Consider the following 18103-nt stretch of genomic DNA (forward strand, 5'->3'; position numbering starts at 1 on the left):
GGCGAAGATATAGGTGAGTCTCTCTCCAGAATTTAACATGTTGAGAAAAGGGGCGAAGATATAGGTGAGTCTCTCTCCAGAATTAAAAATATTGAGAAAAGGGGCGAAGATATAGGTGAGTCTCTCTCCAGAATCGCTCAGCTGTCTCCTGACAATTCTTGAGCATTGATTGTTTCATTGTGTGAATTGTTCAATTCTCCATTACATATGTCACCAGTAGTAAATGTACCAATAATCCTCATAATTTGTTTACAATCATTTCTGTTAATGATTGTATTAATTACAGTCATTTACCGTTCTCATTCTCAGAGTGGAAACGTTTTTGCAGAGTTCACAACCTGCTATACTTGTGAGAAACAAGTTCTGGTTAATTTCATAACCATCATTTATGAGATTTGTCAATATTTACATTGTTGTTTATTTGGAGTGCTCCATGTGCGCAATGAACATGTGTCTGGTTTCTCTGTCCTGATCATGTTGAGGGAGCGCGTTCCTGAGCATGTGTCTGGTTTCTCTGTCCTGATAATGTTGAAGGAGTGCGCTGATGAGCACGCATAGAAGTACCTGGCCTGCTGCACGGAAAGGTAGGAAAGTGTTTAACATCCATTGCGAATGAAATATTAAAACTATAGTTCCTCACAGTAAGCTTTTTGAAAAATGTTAACAACAATCTCCTCCTCAATAGTCACGAATCCTCGTGTGAAGGAGCAATGGAAGTTAAGGCTATGAGTTCCATGTGCTCAATAATTTAGCTGCCAATGGATCACGGCATATCAATGTGTCCATATGACAGAGGCTGCTGATCTCGCATTAGCTGACTTTTAGATCATTTTAATTCACATTTTTATGATTAACCACGTGAAAATGAATTAATTGTAAGCTTCCCCAAACTTAATTTCCTCCATGTTTCCATGTTTGGATTTTGCCTACAGGCTACTTTGAAGCAAGGTAAGACATGCCTCATAATAGGACATTAAACATTCAGGTTTCAAACAATGAAGTATGTTTTCAAAATGCATACTGCCTCCAGCTCACATTGTAAAGTGGTGGGTGATGCACTGATAGCCTGTTGCCTGCACTTGAATGGTGAATGGGTGTCGCGCTTCAATTACCAGCTGAGAAATAACAATAGTAGCTCTTTTTAATCGAGCACCAAAACTATTTTTAACACGTGAATTGTTAGAATTGTTACGCAATGAATGTGTTTATAAAAGCACATGTTTTACTCCAGCAGCAACCAGCTGAGGAGCTGCAGGAGAAATCCCCCTCAAAATAGGCTCTGTATGCTCTGAACATGTGATAGTTGTGTTGGATAAATATGATGCATGATGACTAATGAGAATACACAGGCCAATTTAATTCCACTAAATTATACAAATTAACCTATAGACCAATACGCATGATGGTCAAATGTATTTCCATCGACTGGTATTAACATCAATGAATAAAAAGCATTATTTTGCAATGGGATTTTTTTTATCCTGTTCATTTTGGCCTGGAACAGCTTTAATAACTTATGGGCTTTTCTTTTAAAATCAGTCAAAAGCTTGGCAATTGCCAGCTAACGGAAACCGTGACACACACACACACACACAGAATAACAGAAGTCTTTCTCCCCAGAACATTTTGCAAAGCAACACCAGTTATTTCAACAAAAGGAGCAAAATGGAGAGACAGTAAAGAAAGTTAAAAACAAGAGAAACACAGTAAATAAAATAAAAACAGAAAAGGCTGGTCCATTTGATATTGTGACACAGTACGATTCCATTGTGTAGAAGAGACGGACATTCAAATACAGAATTTCTCCTTTTGTTCAGTGAGAATTTTCCTTTTGGATTCAAGTATTTTCACATGAAGAGTAGAGTAGTATAAAGTAGGGTAGTGGAGTTGATTAGTAGAGTAGAATAACAGAGTATAGTAGCAGAGTAGAAGAACAGAGTATAGTAGTAGAGTAGAAGAACAGAGTATAGTAGTAGAGTAGAAGAATAGAGTATAGTAGTAGAGTAGAAGAACAGAGTATAGTAGTAGAGTAGAAGAACAGAGTATAGTAGTAGAGTAGAAGAACAGAGTATAGTAGTAGAGTAGAAGAACAGAGTATAGTAGTAGAGTAGAAGAACAGAGTATAGTAGTAGAGTAGAAGAACAGAGTATAGTAGTAGAGTAGAAGAACAGAGTATAGTAGTAGAGTAGAAGAACAGAGTATAGTAGTAGAGTAGAAGAACAGAGTATAGTAGCAGAGTAGAAGAACAGAGTATAGTAGTAGAGTAGAAGAACAGAGTATAGTAGTAGAGTAGAAGAACAGAGTATAGTAGTAGAGTAGAAGAACAGAGTGTAGTAGCAGAGTAGAAGAACAGAGTATAGTAGCAGAGTAGAAGAACAGAGTATAGTAGTAGAGTAGAAGAACAGAGTATAGTAGCAGAGTAGAAGAATAGAGTATAGTAGTAGAGTAGAAGAACAGAGTATAGTAGTAGAGTAGAAGAACAGAGTATAGTAGTAGAGTAGAAGAACAGAGTATAGTAGCAGAGTAGAAGAACAGAGTATAGTAGTAGAGTAGAAGAACAGAGTATAGTAGTAGAGTAGAAGAACAGAGTATAGTAGCAGAGTAGAAGAACAGAGTATAGTAGTAGAGTAGAAGAGCAGAGTATAGTAGCAGAGTAGAAGAACAGAGTATAGTAGTAGAGTAGAAGAACAGAGTATAGTAGTAGAGTAGAAGAACAGAGTATAGTAGTAGAGTAGAAGAACAGAGTATAGTAGTAGAGTAGAAGAACAGAGTATAGTAGTAGAGTAGAAGAACAGAGTATAGTAGTAGAGTAGAAGAATAGAGTATAGTAGTAGAGTAGAAGAACAGAGTATAGTAGTAGAGTAGAAGAACAGAGTATAGTAGTAGAGTAGAAGAACAGAGTATAGTAGTAGAGTAGAAGAACAGAGTATAGTAGTAGAGTAGAAGAATAGAGTATAGTAGTAGAGTAGAAGAACAGAGTATAGTAGTAGAGTAGAAGAACAGAGTATAGTAGTAGAGTAGAAGAATAGAGTAGAGTAGAATAGAGTAGAGTACTAGAATAGAGTAGTAGAGTATAGTAGTAGAGTAGAGTAGTAGAATAGAATAGTTGAGTAGTAGAGTACAGTAGAGTAATAGAGTAGAATAGAGTTGTAGAATACAGTATAGTAGTAGAGTATAGTAGTAGAGTAGAATAGAGTAGAGTAAGAGTAGAGTAATAGAATAGTAGAGTACAGTAGAATAGAGTAGTAGAATAGAATAGTAAAGTAGAGTAGAGTAATAGAGTCGAGTATTAGAGTAGAGTAGAGTAAAATAGAGTAGTAGAATAGTAGAGTAGTAGAGTACAGTAGAGTAGAGTAGAATAGAGTAGAATAGAGTATAGTAGTAGAGTAGAATAGAGTAGAGTATAGTAGAATAGTAGAGTAGTAGAGTACAGTAGAGTAATAGAGTAGAGTAAAATAGAGTAGTAGAATAGAACAGTAGAGTAGTAGAGTAGAGTAGTAGAATAGAATAGTAGAGTAATAGAGTAGAATAGAGTAGTGTAATAGAGTAGACTAGAGTAGTATAATAGAATAGTAGAGTAGAGTAGAGTAATAGAGTAGTGTAATAGAGCAGTGTAAGAGTAGTGTAATAGAGTAGAGTAGAATAGTGTAATAGAGTAGAATAGAGTAGAGTAATAGAGTAGAGTAGAATAGAGTAGAGTAATAGAGTAGAATAGAGTAGTGTAATAGAGTAGTGTAATAGAGTAGAGTAGAATAGAGTAGTAGAATAGATTAGTAGAGTAGTAGAGTACAGTAGAGTAATAGAGTAGAGTAGAATAGAGTAGTGTAATAGAGTAGAATAGAGTAGTGTAATAGAGTAGTGTAATAGAGTAGAGTAGAATAGAGTAGTGTAATAGAGTAGAATAGAGTAGTGTAATAGAGTAGAATAGAGTAGTGTAATAGAGTAGAATAGAGTAGTGTAATAGAGTAGTGTAATAGAGTAGAGTAGAATAGTGTAATAGAGTAGTGTAATAGAGTAGAGTAGAATAGAGTAGTAGAATAGAATAGTAGAGTAGTAGAGTACAGTAGAGTAGTGGTGTGGACTGGGATCAGGACCAGACTGAACTAGAACTATGACAGGACCAATGGGAGGCAGCTTGGAGGTCACAAAGGCGTACGCATGCTTCCCAGCCGAAACAGTTCGTTAGAGTTTGTGCATATATTATGACGTATTATATTATGACATTTTCTGAAATTTTTATCCTTTTGGACTTCGGACAGAGTTTTTTCGGCTGTTCAGGGACACAACATGTTTTCTCGAGGCAAGCCGAAGTCGGTGATTGGTCAACAGTAGGGATTCTTCAATAAAGTCTGTTGTCATTCAACGTGACAACTCATTTTCATGCACATTTTTTCATTGATAAATACTGCACCAAACATCTTAGTTTGATGTAAATTGCGCAACTAAGATCTCATCGGCAAAAACGTCAACATTTCACAAGTTCTTAGATTAATTCTGACTATTTTGAGGAATTGTATGCTGGCTACGGCATCTCAAAATGGACATACATTTTGTATTGATTTTTCAAGCAAAAGTCTTAAGGGAGTATGCAAGCGCACTCGTTACATTCTCGGCAAGGCGCCAGCCGAACTGAAGCCTGTGGAAGCCTCAAATCGCATCCGAATGGCTGACAATGTACATGGTAAATGTCTCATGTTTGAGGAGTATGTGAGAATTAGTGAGCGTCTGTGTGTATGCATTGTTTATGAGTGGAACACAAATCCATAGTATTTGTAGGTTTAGGTCACATATTGGTCTCTGTGTGTGTGCACATCATTGTGTATGCTCACACATCAGCCTGTGTTTGTGTGTGTCACACAGAGGTCTCTGGCCCTGGTGGATAGTAGGCAAAGCCAGCCAGAGTTTACAGAGCACGAAGGGGCTGAGGGTGCGGAGGTCTGCCCCACACCCATCAGCCCAGTGGGCTAATACCAGTTTGTGGGGGAAGAACTCAGACCTGTGGAGTGTTAGGGGCCTCGGAACCCCGAGGTGAAGGTGGGAGGAGTCAGTGCTCTTCCGTTTGGAGGAGGGGCCAGAAGAGCGAGAGGACACGGCGGTCAACTCTGCTACACTGCTCTGCAACACCTTGTCAATGTCCTGGAGAGAGGGAAGGAGGGGATAGAGAGAGGAAGTGGTAAGACCTACTGAAAATACTCTGGTCTGTTCATCGGCATGCAATAAAAATGAAAGATTAACATACATGCTGTACCATTTTACAACACCAGAGGTCAAAAGTACACTGATGTGGCCTGGGGATTTTATTCAATCAAATGTATTCAATAATAATCAATGTCAATGTTTTCCTATGTATTTAACTTTATCTCCATGTTTAAGATACATTATGTGCAAATAAATACATGTGGTATGTGTGGCATTGCCTCTGAAACTCGTGTTGACACAGACAGCATGTGAGTGATCCAATAACAATACATTTACAATACATTTACCTTTATTTCATCTTTATTTAACTAGGCAAGTCAGTTAAGAACAAATTAGGCTGCCTAAGAGCATCTCTGAGCAGGACAGAAGGAAAGCCAGAAAATGCCTCTGTATCACAACAGAGTTTACAATACAGTACCAGCCCGAGCCAGCCACCCTGATCCTGCAGGCCAACCACCCTAAAGCACCCGAAGAGAATCATCACATGTAAACCACCCAGACGGCCCCATGCGTTGCATTCCATGGTTGGGATTTGTCCCAAACCAGCTAGCAGTGAAGAGCCTCTAGCAGGAAATGAAATGTCCCCAATACCCTTCTTAAGGTCCCAGCGTTCAGGAAGGTACATGCCCAATCACAAAGCGTAAACCATCACCCACCAAGATGTACCCCCCAGTTACCGTAACAACCCTCGCCATCTGAGGGGGCGTGGTCTAGGGGCTGGCTGAGCAGGTAGTTAGGGTTGTGTGACATCATGGAGTCATAGGTCCTGGCAGCTCGCACCCCTTCACCTCCTCTTTCCCCCTCACAGGTCCTAGCAGGGCAAAGCATGTCGCTCTCACTGCCTCCACCACCAGCAACAGGACTGGGGTCCGGGCGCGTGGACACACTCCCCTCACACACGCCATCAGCCCTCACCCTCTGTGGGCAAACAGTAAGGGTGAGAAGGGGTCAGGAACCAGGAGGCGGTTCCGTATAGAAGACATGCGGTGAACCACTGCACTGTAACTAACATAATGATAGCCCTTCAACTTCCCAGCGTACTGCTAGCAATAATCTGTCTGTTGTCACGGAAGATTAGTCTAGTGTCGGTGTGCCACACATGCTAGCAAGTTAGCATTTGGATGGAATAACACATCAACGTACATTTTACACATGAATATACAATACATACAGTGCTACATTTGAATAGCATCCACAGGGGAACATGATGAGAATGGCAGGCTGAGTATGGTACTGGGTGAGGTTGTAAAGCTAGCGAGATGCTAACAGAAGGCTAGTGATAGGTTAATAAGGTTATGAAATCAGTGATTAGAGCTTGTTATCAGCTGTAGCACGATCAGCAGTAGCATATTTAGCAGTATGAATGTCAGTATTGTCTGGCACTTGAGTTCAATTGTTTGACGTAGAAATGGAAGCCCTGGATGGGAACACTACTGTGATTGGCGTTGGAAAGTTGGGAGTTAACTTTGAAACTGATGTAACTCAATGACGGTGGAACACTGACGTGATGTTGACGAAAGTGTTTAAAAAGAGTCACCTCCTCCTCCTCTTCTGCAGTCTCTCGGCCAATCAGAAACTCAATCTGCTGTCGGACTGAGTGAGCACGAAGATGGTGGATAGCTCCACGGTAAGGCACGGGCGATTGGACTGCCATTGCCCAGGGTGACGGGGTCAGAGGGCGGAGGGAGACAGAGGTAGGGGTGGGGTGAGGAGAAAGATAGAGACAGGAGAGATTGAAGGGGGGCGATTAGGAAGCAAAGCAGAGGCAGAGAGGGAAGAGAAAAGTGGAAAGGAATCAGTCAGATTTAGCTACAGATCTGAAAGCATTGGATAGGTATAAGCAATGTGATATTTGCTTCACCTTGCCTTCTGATAGGCTTGGTGGAATCTTTGCCACATTTCTCACACCTATGCAATTGTGACAGGAAGTAGTAATAAGAGGAGATGAAAGGTGGAGGAGTTTTAGCAATACAGTGTGGGTTAACAGAGGGTCAATCTACACTGAACAAAAATATAAACGCAACATGTAAAGTGTTGGTCTCATGTTTCATGACCTGAAATACACATTTTCCATACGCACAGAAACCTTATTTCTCTCAGATTTTATGCACAAATGTGTTTACATCCCTATTAGTGAGCATTTCTCCTTTGTCAAGATAATCCATCCCCCTGGCAGGTGTGGCATATCAAGAAGCTGATTAAACAGTATGATCATTACACAGGTGCACCTTGTGCTGGGGACAATAAAAGGCCCTTTAAAATGTGCAGTTTTGTCAAACAACACAATGCCACAGACGTCTCAAGTTTTAAGGGAGTGTGCAATTGGCATGCTGACTGCAGGAATGTCCACTAGAGCTGTTACCAGAGAATTGCATGTTAATGTCTCTACCATAAGCTGACTCCAACATGGTTTTAGAGAATTTGGCAGTACATCCAACCGGCCTCACAACCGCAGACCACGTGTAACCACGCCAGCCCAGGAATTCCACATCCGGCTTCTTTACCTGCAGGATCATCTGAGACCAGACACCCAGACAGCTGATGGAACTGTGGGTGTACACAACCAAAGACTTTCTGCACAAACTGTCAGAAACTGTCTCAGGGAAGCTCATCTGCATGCTGGTCGTCCTCACCAGGGACTTGACCTGACTGCAGTTTGGCGTCGTAACCGACGTAAGTGGGTAAATGCTCACCTTCGATGGCCACTGGCACGCTGGAGAAGTGTGCTCTTCATGGATTAATCCAAGGTTTCAACTGTACCGGGCAGATGGCAGGCAGCGTGTATGGCGTCATGTGGGTGAGCGGTTTGCTGATGTCAACGTTGTGAACAGAGTGCCCCATGGTGGCGGTGGAGTTATGGTATGGGCAGGCATAAACTACGGACAATGAACACAATTGCATTTTATCAATGGCAATTTGAATGCAGAGAGATACCGTGACGAGATCCTGAGGCCCATTGTCGTGTCATTCATCTGCCGCCATCACCTCATGTTTCAGCATGATAATGCACAGCCACATGTCGTAAGGATCTGTACACAATTCCGGGAAGGTGAAAATGTCCCAGTTCTTCTATGGCCTGCATACTCACCAGACATGTCAACCTGAAACATGTTTGGAATGCTGCGGATCGACGTGTACGACAGCGTGTTCTAATGCCCGCCAATATCCAGCAACCTCGCATAGCCATTGAAGAGAAGAGGGATAACAATCCACAGGCCACAATAAAGAGCCTGATTAACTCTATGCTAAAGAGATGTGTTGCGCTGCAGGAGCCAAATAGTGGTCACACCAGATAGGGAACAGGAACAGAAAATCAGTCTAACTTTATTTTAAGGTATCTGTGACCAACAGATGGATATCGGTATTCCCAGTCATGTGAAATCCATAGATTAGTGCCTAATAAATTCATTTCAATTGAACGATTTTCTTATATGAACTGTAACTCAGTAAAATCTTTGAAATGAGAGTTTTAGTACCATGAGTTGTCTGGCATATCAGAGGGAGCTATACCTGGATACTTTTGGTGATTTTACAGGTAGGCCTACAGTACTTATCTACTGTACATATTGTTTCTGCAGACGAATAACCCTTTAATTCACTGGTACACTCTTATTTGTGTGGTCAAGTTGCGGTCCTTCCTACCTGTGCTCGTTCGGTAGCGGTGGGCCACAGGGTTCTGCAGAGGACCTTCTTGACCACGTCAGGCAGGAGGCTGATCGTGATGAGAAGGATGATGCCGAGCCAGGCCGGACCGCTGGACAACATCTGCATGAACACGTAGTACATTCTCTGGTAGTTCAGGAAGGGCCTAGAGGGAGAGATGACATCTAGTTATTTTATTTCTATTTTATTTCTATGTTTAAGTGATACTAATAATGTACAGAGTTAGAATCAGTTAGTTGTGAGAATGAGAGGCGCACCAGATGATGCCTCCCCAGAGCAGAGAGAAGATGACATAGAAAAGCAAGGAGCCCCAGATGACAAAGTGGTTGATCCAGGTCCAGTGGTGTGTGTCCAAGGCAAGCTGCAACACACAGGATACACACATCGTCAAATCGCCATGCCTGCAGGGCGCACAGCTCTAACGACTGATGAGCAAGTCTACTGGATCAATTCTCTCTCACACACACACACACACACACACACACACACACACACACACACACACACACACACAGGGATCATGCAATCCACTATTATCAGATTCACAAAACAGTCACATACACTAACCCACACTCACACACACTAACCCACACTCACACACACTAACCCACCTTGAGTGTGACAGTGAACACCAGCACAGTGAAGACGAGAGTCCCGAAGGTCCAGTTTCCAAACATCTAGAGAACAGAGAGAGGAGGAAGTCTGCTACAGTACATCATCACGCTGCATTTCATCCTTTATCTATATACAGAATCCCATTGAGATAAAAGATCCGTTTTCCAGGGAGACATCTGTTGAAACCATTGCCTTCTTTAAAACCATTATTCAACACAGAGCACCATCTATAATTACTGTATTACAACCCTAAACCCTGTAACGTTTGACGCATAAACAAGCAATGTCAATTTCACCTGCATTTTAGCGCTGGGACGAGCAAGGGACTTTCTGGGTAAGTCTCTAAAAGCTTTGCACACCTGGATTATACAATATTTGCCCATTATTCTCTTCAAAATTCTTCTAGCTCTGTCAAAATGGTCATTAATCATTGCTAGACTGCCATTTTTTAGACATATATTTTGACGCAGATTCAAGTAAAAATTGTAACTCGGTCACTCAGGAACATTCAGTCTTCTTGGTAAGCAACTCCAGTATATATTTTCCTTGCTGTATCTGCCTGGCAGGCTCCTCTCTGTCTACTGGGATACTGTGCCTCTGACCCTATTACGGGGGCTGAGTCACTGGCTTGTTCAGGCTCTCCCATGCCGTCCCTAGGAGGGGTGCGTCACTTGAGTGGGTTGAGTCACAGACGTGATCTTCCTGTCCAGTTTTATGCCCCCTCGGTCTCGTTCGGTGGGGTTATATCCTGCCTGGTTGGCCCTGTTCGGTGGGGTTATATCCTGCCTGGTTGGCCCTGTTCGGTGGGGTTATATCCTGCCTGGTTGGCCCTGTTCGGTGCGGTTATATCCTGCCTGGTTGGCCGTGTCCGGGGGTATCGTCGGACAGGCCACCATGTCCCCCGACCCACCAGTCTCAATCTCCAGCATTTATGCTGCAATAGTCTGTGCCGGGGGGCTAGGATCAGTCTGTTATATCTGGTGTAATTCTCCTGTTTTATCTGGTGTCCTTTGTGAATTTAAGTATGGTTCCTCTAATTCTCTCCCCCTCCCGGAGGACCTGACCCCTAGGATAATGCCTCAGGACTACCTGATGACTCCTGGCTGTCCCCAGTCCACCTGGTCGTGCTGCTGCTCAAGTTTCAACCGTTCTGCCTGCGGCTAGGGAACCCTGACCTGTTCACCGGACGTCCTACCTTGTCCAGGACCTGCTGTTTTCGACTCTCTCTCTACTGCACCTGCTGTCTCAACCTCAATGCTCGGCTATTAAAAGCCAACTGACATTCACTCCTGAGGTGGTAACCTGTTACACCCTCAACAACCACTGATTATTATTTGACCTTGCTGGTCATCTATGAACGTTTGAACATTATGAAGAACAATCTGGCCTTAAATGGCCATGTACTCTTATAAATCTACCCGGCACAGCCAGAAGAGGACTGGCCACCCCTCAGAGCCTGGTTCCTCTCTAGGTTTCTTCCTAGGTTCCTACCTTTCTAGGGAGTTTTTCCTAGCCATGCTTCTACATCTGCATTGCTTGCTGTTTGGGGTTTTAGGCTGGGTTTCTGTATTGCACTTTGTGACATCTGCTGATGTAAAAAGGGATTTGTAAATCAATGATTGATTAATTGATATTTGGCCTTGTGTTATATGTTATTGTCCTGCTGAAAGGTTAATTATTTTCCCATTGTTTGGTGGAAAGCAGACTGAACCAGGTTTCCTGTGCTTAGCTCCATTCTGTTTCATTTTATCCTGAAAAACTCCAGTCCTTGCCGATGACAAGCATACCCATAACATGATGCAGCCACCACCAGGGGGGCAGGTAGCCTAGCGGTTAAGAGCGTTGGGCCATTAATAGAGGCGGCAACTGACTAGGTATCTCCTATCCCTTCCCCCATGCTTGAAAATGTGGAGAGTGACACTCAGTGATATGTTGGAATTGCCCCAAACATAACGCTTGGTATTCAGGATAAAAAGTTAATTTCTTTGCCACATTGGCCTCCTAATGAAAACCCTGAGCGGTTTCCGTTCTCTCCGGCAACTCAGTTAGGAAGGACTCCTGTATCTTTGCAGTGACTGGGTGTATTGATACACCATCCAAAGTGTAATTAATAGATTGTGTGGGGTACAGAGATGGTGTAGTCATGAAAAAAATATTTTAACCTCTATTATTGCACACAGTGTGAGCCAATGCAATCTATTATGTGATTTGTTAAGCATGTTTTTATTCCTGCACCTATTTGGGCTTGCCATCTAAGGTGGCGAATACTTATGCAACTAAAACATTTGTAATATTTTATTAATTTGACATTATGGAGTATTTTGTGTAGATCAGTGACAAAACATCCCAATTAAATCCAATTCAATCCCACTTTGTAACGCAACAAAATGTGAAAAAATCCAAGGGAAGTGAATACTAATGATAGGCACTGTATATATTGTGATTCGATAATGCGATTTGATGTTCCAAACGTATTGCTATGTATGTGTCTGCAGCAGAGAGACAAGAGAAAGCATGAGAACATTTGTTGGGATTAGTTATTGGAATAAAAGTGCTGAAAACATGTTGGCTCATTATTTAAAAGAAGATGGAGAACAAGCTACAGGATAAAAATACCAGAGTTTTGACACCGGTACAGCAGACTATTGCTATTTTACACTACAAGGGGGGGGGGGGGGGAAGCATACATATATATATATATATATATATATATATATACACACACACACCCAGTCAAAAGTTTGGACACACCTACTCATTTATTTTGACTATTTTCTACATTGTACAATAATAGTGAAGACATCAAAACTATGAATGAACACATATGGAATCATGTAGTAATCAAAAAAAAAGTGTTAAATTATAATATATTATATTTTTGAGATTTTCTAAGTAGCCACCCTTTGTTTTGATGACAGCTTTGCACACTCTTGGCATTCTCTCAATCAGCTTCATGAGGTCGTCACCTGGAATGCATTTCAATTAACAGGTGTGGCTTGTTAAAAGTTAATAAATAAATAAATAAATTCCACAAATTAATGCGTTTGAGCCAATCAGTTGTGTTGTGACAAGGCAGGGTCAGTATACAGAAGACAGCCTGAAGGTCAGACACATCTCAACATCAACTTTTCAGGAGACTGCGTGAATCAGGCCTTCATGGTCGAATTGCTGCAAAGACACCACTACTAAAGGATACCAATAAGAAGAGACTTGCTTGGGCCAAGAAACATGAGCAACAGACATTAGACCAGTGGAAATATGTCCTTTGAGATTTTTGTTTTCAAATGCCGTGTCTTTGCGGGATGCAGGATAGTTGAACGGATGATCTCTGCATGTGTGGTTCCCACCGTGACGCATGGAGGTGGTGTGATGGTGCTTTGCTGGTGACACTGTCAGTGATTTATTTAGAATTCAAGGCACACTTAACCAGCATGGATACCTCAGCATTCTGCAGCGATACGCCATCCCATCTGGTTTGCGCTTAGTGGGACTATCATTTGTTTTTCAACAGGACAATGACCCAACACACCTCCAGGCTGTGTAAGGGCTATTTTACCAAGAAGGAGCATGATGAGTGCTGCATCAGATGACCTGGCCTCCACAATCACCCGACCTAAACCCAATTGAGATGGTTTGGGATGAGTTGGAAGGAAAAGCAGGCAACAAGTGCTCAGCATATGTGGGAACTCCTTCAAGACTGTTGGAAAAGCATTCCTGGTGAAGTTGGTTGAAAGAATGCCAAGAGTCTGCAAAGCTGTCATCAAGGCAAAGGGTGGTTACTTTGAAGAATCTAAAATATATTTTGATTTGTTTGACACTTTTTTGGTTACTACATGATTCCATATGTGTTATTTCATAGTTTTGATGTCTTCACAATTATTCTACAATGTAGAAAATAGTAAAAATAGACAAACCCTTGAATGAGTAGGTGTGTCCAAACTTTGGACTTGAACTGCATACACACACACACACACACACACACACACATACATACACAGTTGAAGTCTGAAGTTTACATACACCTTAGCCAAATACATTTAAACTCAGTTTTTCCACAATTCCTGAAAAATTCCCTGTCTTAGGTCAGTTAGGATCACCACTTTATTTTAAGAATGTGAAATGTCAGAATAATAGCAGAGATAATGATTTATTTCAGGTTTCATTTCTTTCATCACATTCCCAGTGGATCAGAAGTTTACATACACTCAATTAGTATTTGGTAGCATTGCCTTTAAATTGTTTAACTTGGATCAAATGTATTGGGTAGTCTTCCACAAGCTTCCCACAATAAGTTGGGTGAATTTTGGCCCATTCCTACTGACAGAGCTGGTGTAACTGAGTCAGGTTTGTAGGCCTCCTTGCACGCACACGCTTTTTCAGTTCTTTGTCCCCATGTGCAGTTTACAAGCTGTAGTCTTGGCTTTTTATGGTAGTTTTGGAGCAGTGGCTTCTTTCTTGCTGAGCAGCCTTTCACGTTATGTCGATATAGGACTCGTTTGACTGTGGCTATAGATACTTTTTTTAATCTGTTTCCTCCAGCATCTTCACAAGGTCCTTTGCTGTATTTCTGGGATTGATTTGCACTTTTCGCACCAAAGTACGTTCATCTCTAGGAGACAGAACGTGTCTCCTTCCTGAGCGGAATGACGGCTGCATGGTCCCATGGTGTTTATACTTGCGTACTATTGTTTGTACAGATGAACGTGGTGCCTTCAGGCATTTGGAAATTGCTCCCAAGGATGAACCAGACTTGTGGAGTGCTACAATTGTTTTTCTGAGGTCTTGGCTGATTTCTTTTGATTTTCCCATGATGTCAAGCAAAGAGGCACTGAGTTTGAAGGTAGGCCTTGAAATACATCAAGGGTACACATCCAATTGACTCAAATGATGTCAATTAGCCTATAATAAGCTTCTAAAGCCATGACATCATTTTCTGGAATTTTCCAAGCTGGCACAGTCAACTTAGTGTATGTAAACTTCTGACCCACTGGAATTGTGATACAGTGAATTATAAGTGAAATAATCTGTCTGTAAACAATTGCTGGAAAAATTACTTGTGTCATGCACAAAGTAGATGTCCTAACCGACTTGCAAAAACTATAGATTGTTAAGAAAATTGTGGAGTGGTTGAAAAACAAGTTTTAATGACTCCAACCTAAGTGTATGTAAACTTCCGACTTCAACTGTGTGTGTATATATATATATATATTCTTTAACTTGTCTCCTCCCCTTCATGTACACTGATTGAAGTGGATTTAACAGGTGATATCAATAAGGGATCATAGCTTTCATCTGGAAAGAGGTGTTTATAATGTTTTGTACATTCAGTTTATATAACAAATTTTACTGTTATTTGTATGGCACCCTATTTATGTACAGTGCCTTTGGAAAGTATTCAGACTCCTTGACTTTCTCCACATCTTGCTACATTACAGCCTTTTCTAAAATTGATTAAATTGTTGTTTCCCTCAATCTACACACAATAACCAATTATGATAAAAAACTGAAATGTCACATTTACATAACTATTTCAGACCCTTTACTCAGTACTTTGTTGAAGCACCTTGACTACAACGATTACAGCGTCAAGTCTTCTTGGGTATGACTCTACAAGCTTGGCACACCTGTATTTGGGGAGATTCTCCCATTGTTCTTTGCAGATCCTCTCAAGCTCTGTCAGGTTGGATGGGGAGCGTCGCTGCACAGCTATTTTCAGGTCTCTCCAGAGATGTTAGATCGGGTTGAAGTCCGGACTCTGGCTGGGCCACTCAAGGACATTCAAAGACTTGTCCCGAAGACACTCCTGCGCTGTGTGTTTAAGGTTGTTGTCCTGTTGGAAGGTGAACCTTCACCCCAGTCGGAGGTCCTGAGCACTCTAGAGAAGGTTTTCATCAAGGATCTCTCTGTACTTTGCACCGTTCATCTTTCCCTCGATCCTGACTAGTCTCCAAGTCCCTGCCACTGAAAAACACACCCACAACATGATGCTGCCACCACCATGCTTCGCCGTAGGGATGGTGCCAGGTTTCCTCCAGACGTGACGCTTGGCATTCAGGCCAAAGAGTTCAATCTTGGTTTCATCAGACCAGAGAATCTTGTTTCTCATGATCTGAAAGTCTTTAGGTGCCTTTTAGCAAACTCCAAGCGGGCTGCCATGTGCCTTTTACTGAGGAGTGACTTCCGTCTAGCCACTCTACCATAAAGGCCTGATTGGTGGAGTGCTGCAGAGATGGTTGTCTTGAGCTCTGTCAGAGTGATTGCTCAGTTTTGTCGGGCGGTCAGCTCTCGGAAGAGAGCTTCTTCCACTTAAGAATGATGGAGGCCACTGTGTTCTTGGGGATCTTCAATGCTGCAGAAATGTTTTGGTACCCTTCCCCAGATCAATTTCGAGTCTCATAGCATAGGGTCTGAAAACTATCCGCTTTTTTTTTTATACATTTGCAAAAATGTCTAAAAACCTGTTTTCGCTTTGTCACTATGCGGTATTGTGTGTAGATTGCTGAATTTTTTTTAAATTTAATCCATTTTAGAATAAGGCTGTAGCATAACAAAATGTGGAAAAAGTCAAGGGGTCTGAATACTTTCCGAAGGCACTGTATGCATAATGAGATAAAATATGGTAAATAACCTTGAAACTTGAGAGCAAAAGCAGGATGCAAAATATACAGTGGGGGAAAAAAGTATTTGATCCCCTGCTGATTTTGTGCGTTTGCCCACTTACAAAGAAATGATCAGTCTATAATTTTAATGGTAGGTTAATTTGAACAGTGAGAGACAGAATAACAACAAAAAAATCCAGAAAAACGCATATCAAAAATGTTATGAAATGATTTGCATTTTAACGAGGGAAATAAGTATTTGACCCCTCTGCAAAACATGACTTAGTACTTGGTGGCAAAACCCTTGTTGGCAATCACAGAGGTGAGACGTTTCTTGTAGTTGGCCACCAGGTTTGCACACATCTCAGGAGGGATTTTGTCCCACTCCTTTTGCAGATCTTCTCCAAGTCATTAAGGTTTCGAGGCTGACGTTTGGCAACTCAAACCTTCAGCTCCCTCCACAGATTTTCTATGGGATTAAGGTCTAGAGACTGGCTAGGCCACTCCAGGACCTTAATGTGCTTCTTCTTGAGGCACTCCTTTGTTGCTGTGTTTTGGTTCATTGTCATGCTGGAATACCCATCCACGACCCATTTTCAATGCCCTGGCTGAAGGAAGGAGGTTCTCACCCAAGATTTGACGGTACATGGCCCCGTCAAATGATGCGGTGAAGTTGTCCTGTCCCCAAAGCATAATGTTTCCACCTCCATGTATGATGGTGGGGATGGTGTTCTTGGGGTCATAGGCAGCATTCCTCCTCCTCCAAACACGGGTAGTTGAGTTGATGCCAAAGAGCTCCATTTTGGTCTCATCTGACCACAACACTTTCACCAGTTGTCCTCTGAGTCATTCAGATGTTCATTGGCAAACTTCAGACGGGCATGTATATGTATTCTTGAGCAGGGGGACCTTGCGGGCGCTGCAGGATTTCAGTCCTTCACGGCGTAGTGTGTTACCAATTGTTTTCTTGGTGACTATGGTCCCAGCTGCCTTGAGATCATTGACAAGATCCTCCCGTGCAGTTCTGGGCTGATTCCTCACCGTTCTCATGATCATTGCAACTCCACGAGGTGAGATCTTGCATGGTGCCCCAGGCCGAGGGATATTGACAGTTCTTTTGTGTTTCTTCCATTCGCACCAAATGTTGTCACCTTCTCACCAAGCTGCTTGGCGATGGTCTTGTAGCCCATTCCAGCCTTGTGTAGGTCAACATCCTTGGAGAGCTGACATCCTTGGAGAGCTCTTTGGTCTTGGCCATGGTGGAGAGATTGGAATCTGATTGATTGATTGCTTCTGTGGACAGGTGTCTTTTATACAGGTAACAAACTGAGATTAGGAGCACTCCCTTTAAGAGTGTGCTCCTAATCTCAGCTTGTTACTTGTATAAAAGACACCTGGGAGCCAGAAATCTTTCTGATTGAGAGGGGGTCAAATACTTATTTCCCTCATTAAAATGCAAATCATTTTATAACATTTTTGACATGCGTTTTTCTGGATTTTTTTGTTGTTATTCTGTCTCTCACTGTTGAAATAAACCTACCATTAAAATGATAGACTGATCATTTCTTTGTCAGTGGGCAAACTTACAAAATCAGCAGGGGATCAAATACTTTCCCCCCCCACTGTAGTGCTAAAAATAGAGCAAATCAACGCATTTGTTTGTTAGTCATCCCCCCCTCTCTCTCTCTGATACAGAGTTTCCTCTCCTGCTCTTTCAGGGTGTGTGTGGTCCCTCTTCACAGATGACTGTCAAAGCTGCCATCGGGAAGGAACAGGAGGAAGAGTGCAGGAGACAGGAGAGCAAGATAGATTGAGGGAGAGTCAGATGAAGAGAGGGAGAGCAAGAGGGAGAGTTTGGAGAGAAGGAGAAAGCCATCGAGAAAGAGATGGAGCGAGACGTAGTCAGAGATATCAAGAGAGATGTCGGAACGAGGTAGTGAGAAAGGATGTGTTTCATTAGCATAGTGGAGGAGTTGGAACCCCCATGTTGACATCCCTGACTACCCCCTCCTCCTCCTCTCACTCCT

The 18103-nt window shown here is 42.1% G+C and overlaps 1 protein-coding gene across 4 annotated transcripts in view; it reads right to left on the minus strand.

Annotated features, from left to right (window-relative positions):
* Positions 1 to 4228: 4228 nt before the first annotated feature.
* The window catches only part of LOC115155858 (probable phospholipid-transporting ATPase IH), a 92976-nt gene continuing 79101 nt past the window's right edge, over positions 4229 to 18103 (minus strand). For 2 of the 4 annotated variants that reach the window (XM_029702849.1, XM_029702848.1), the window contains 5 exons: positions 9474 to 9539; positions 9120 to 9223; positions 8842 to 9007; positions 5877 to 6117; positions 4229 to 5136 (listed from right to left, as the gene is read on the minus strand). In XM_029702849.1, the coding sequence (XP_029558709.1) occupies positions 5129 to 5136; positions 5877 to 6117; positions 8842 to 9007; positions 9120 to 9223; positions 9474 to 9539 (585 nt within the window). In that variant the 3' untranslated portion in view covers positions 4229 to 5128. Of the gene's footprint in view, positions 5137 to 5876; positions 6118 to 6736; positions 6847 to 8841; positions 9008 to 9119; positions 9224 to 9473; positions 9540 to 18103 lie in introns of those variants that run through there. The other 2 variants (XM_029702852.1, XM_029702850.1) reach the window with 1 other exon arrangement.

The sequence above is a fragment of the Salmo trutta genome, chromosome 20, assembly GCF_901001165.1.
Source record: "Salmo trutta chromosome 20, fSalTru1.1, whole genome shotgun sequence".
NCBI lineage: Eukaryota > Metazoa > Chordata > Actinopteri > Salmoniformes > Salmonidae > Salmo > Salmo trutta.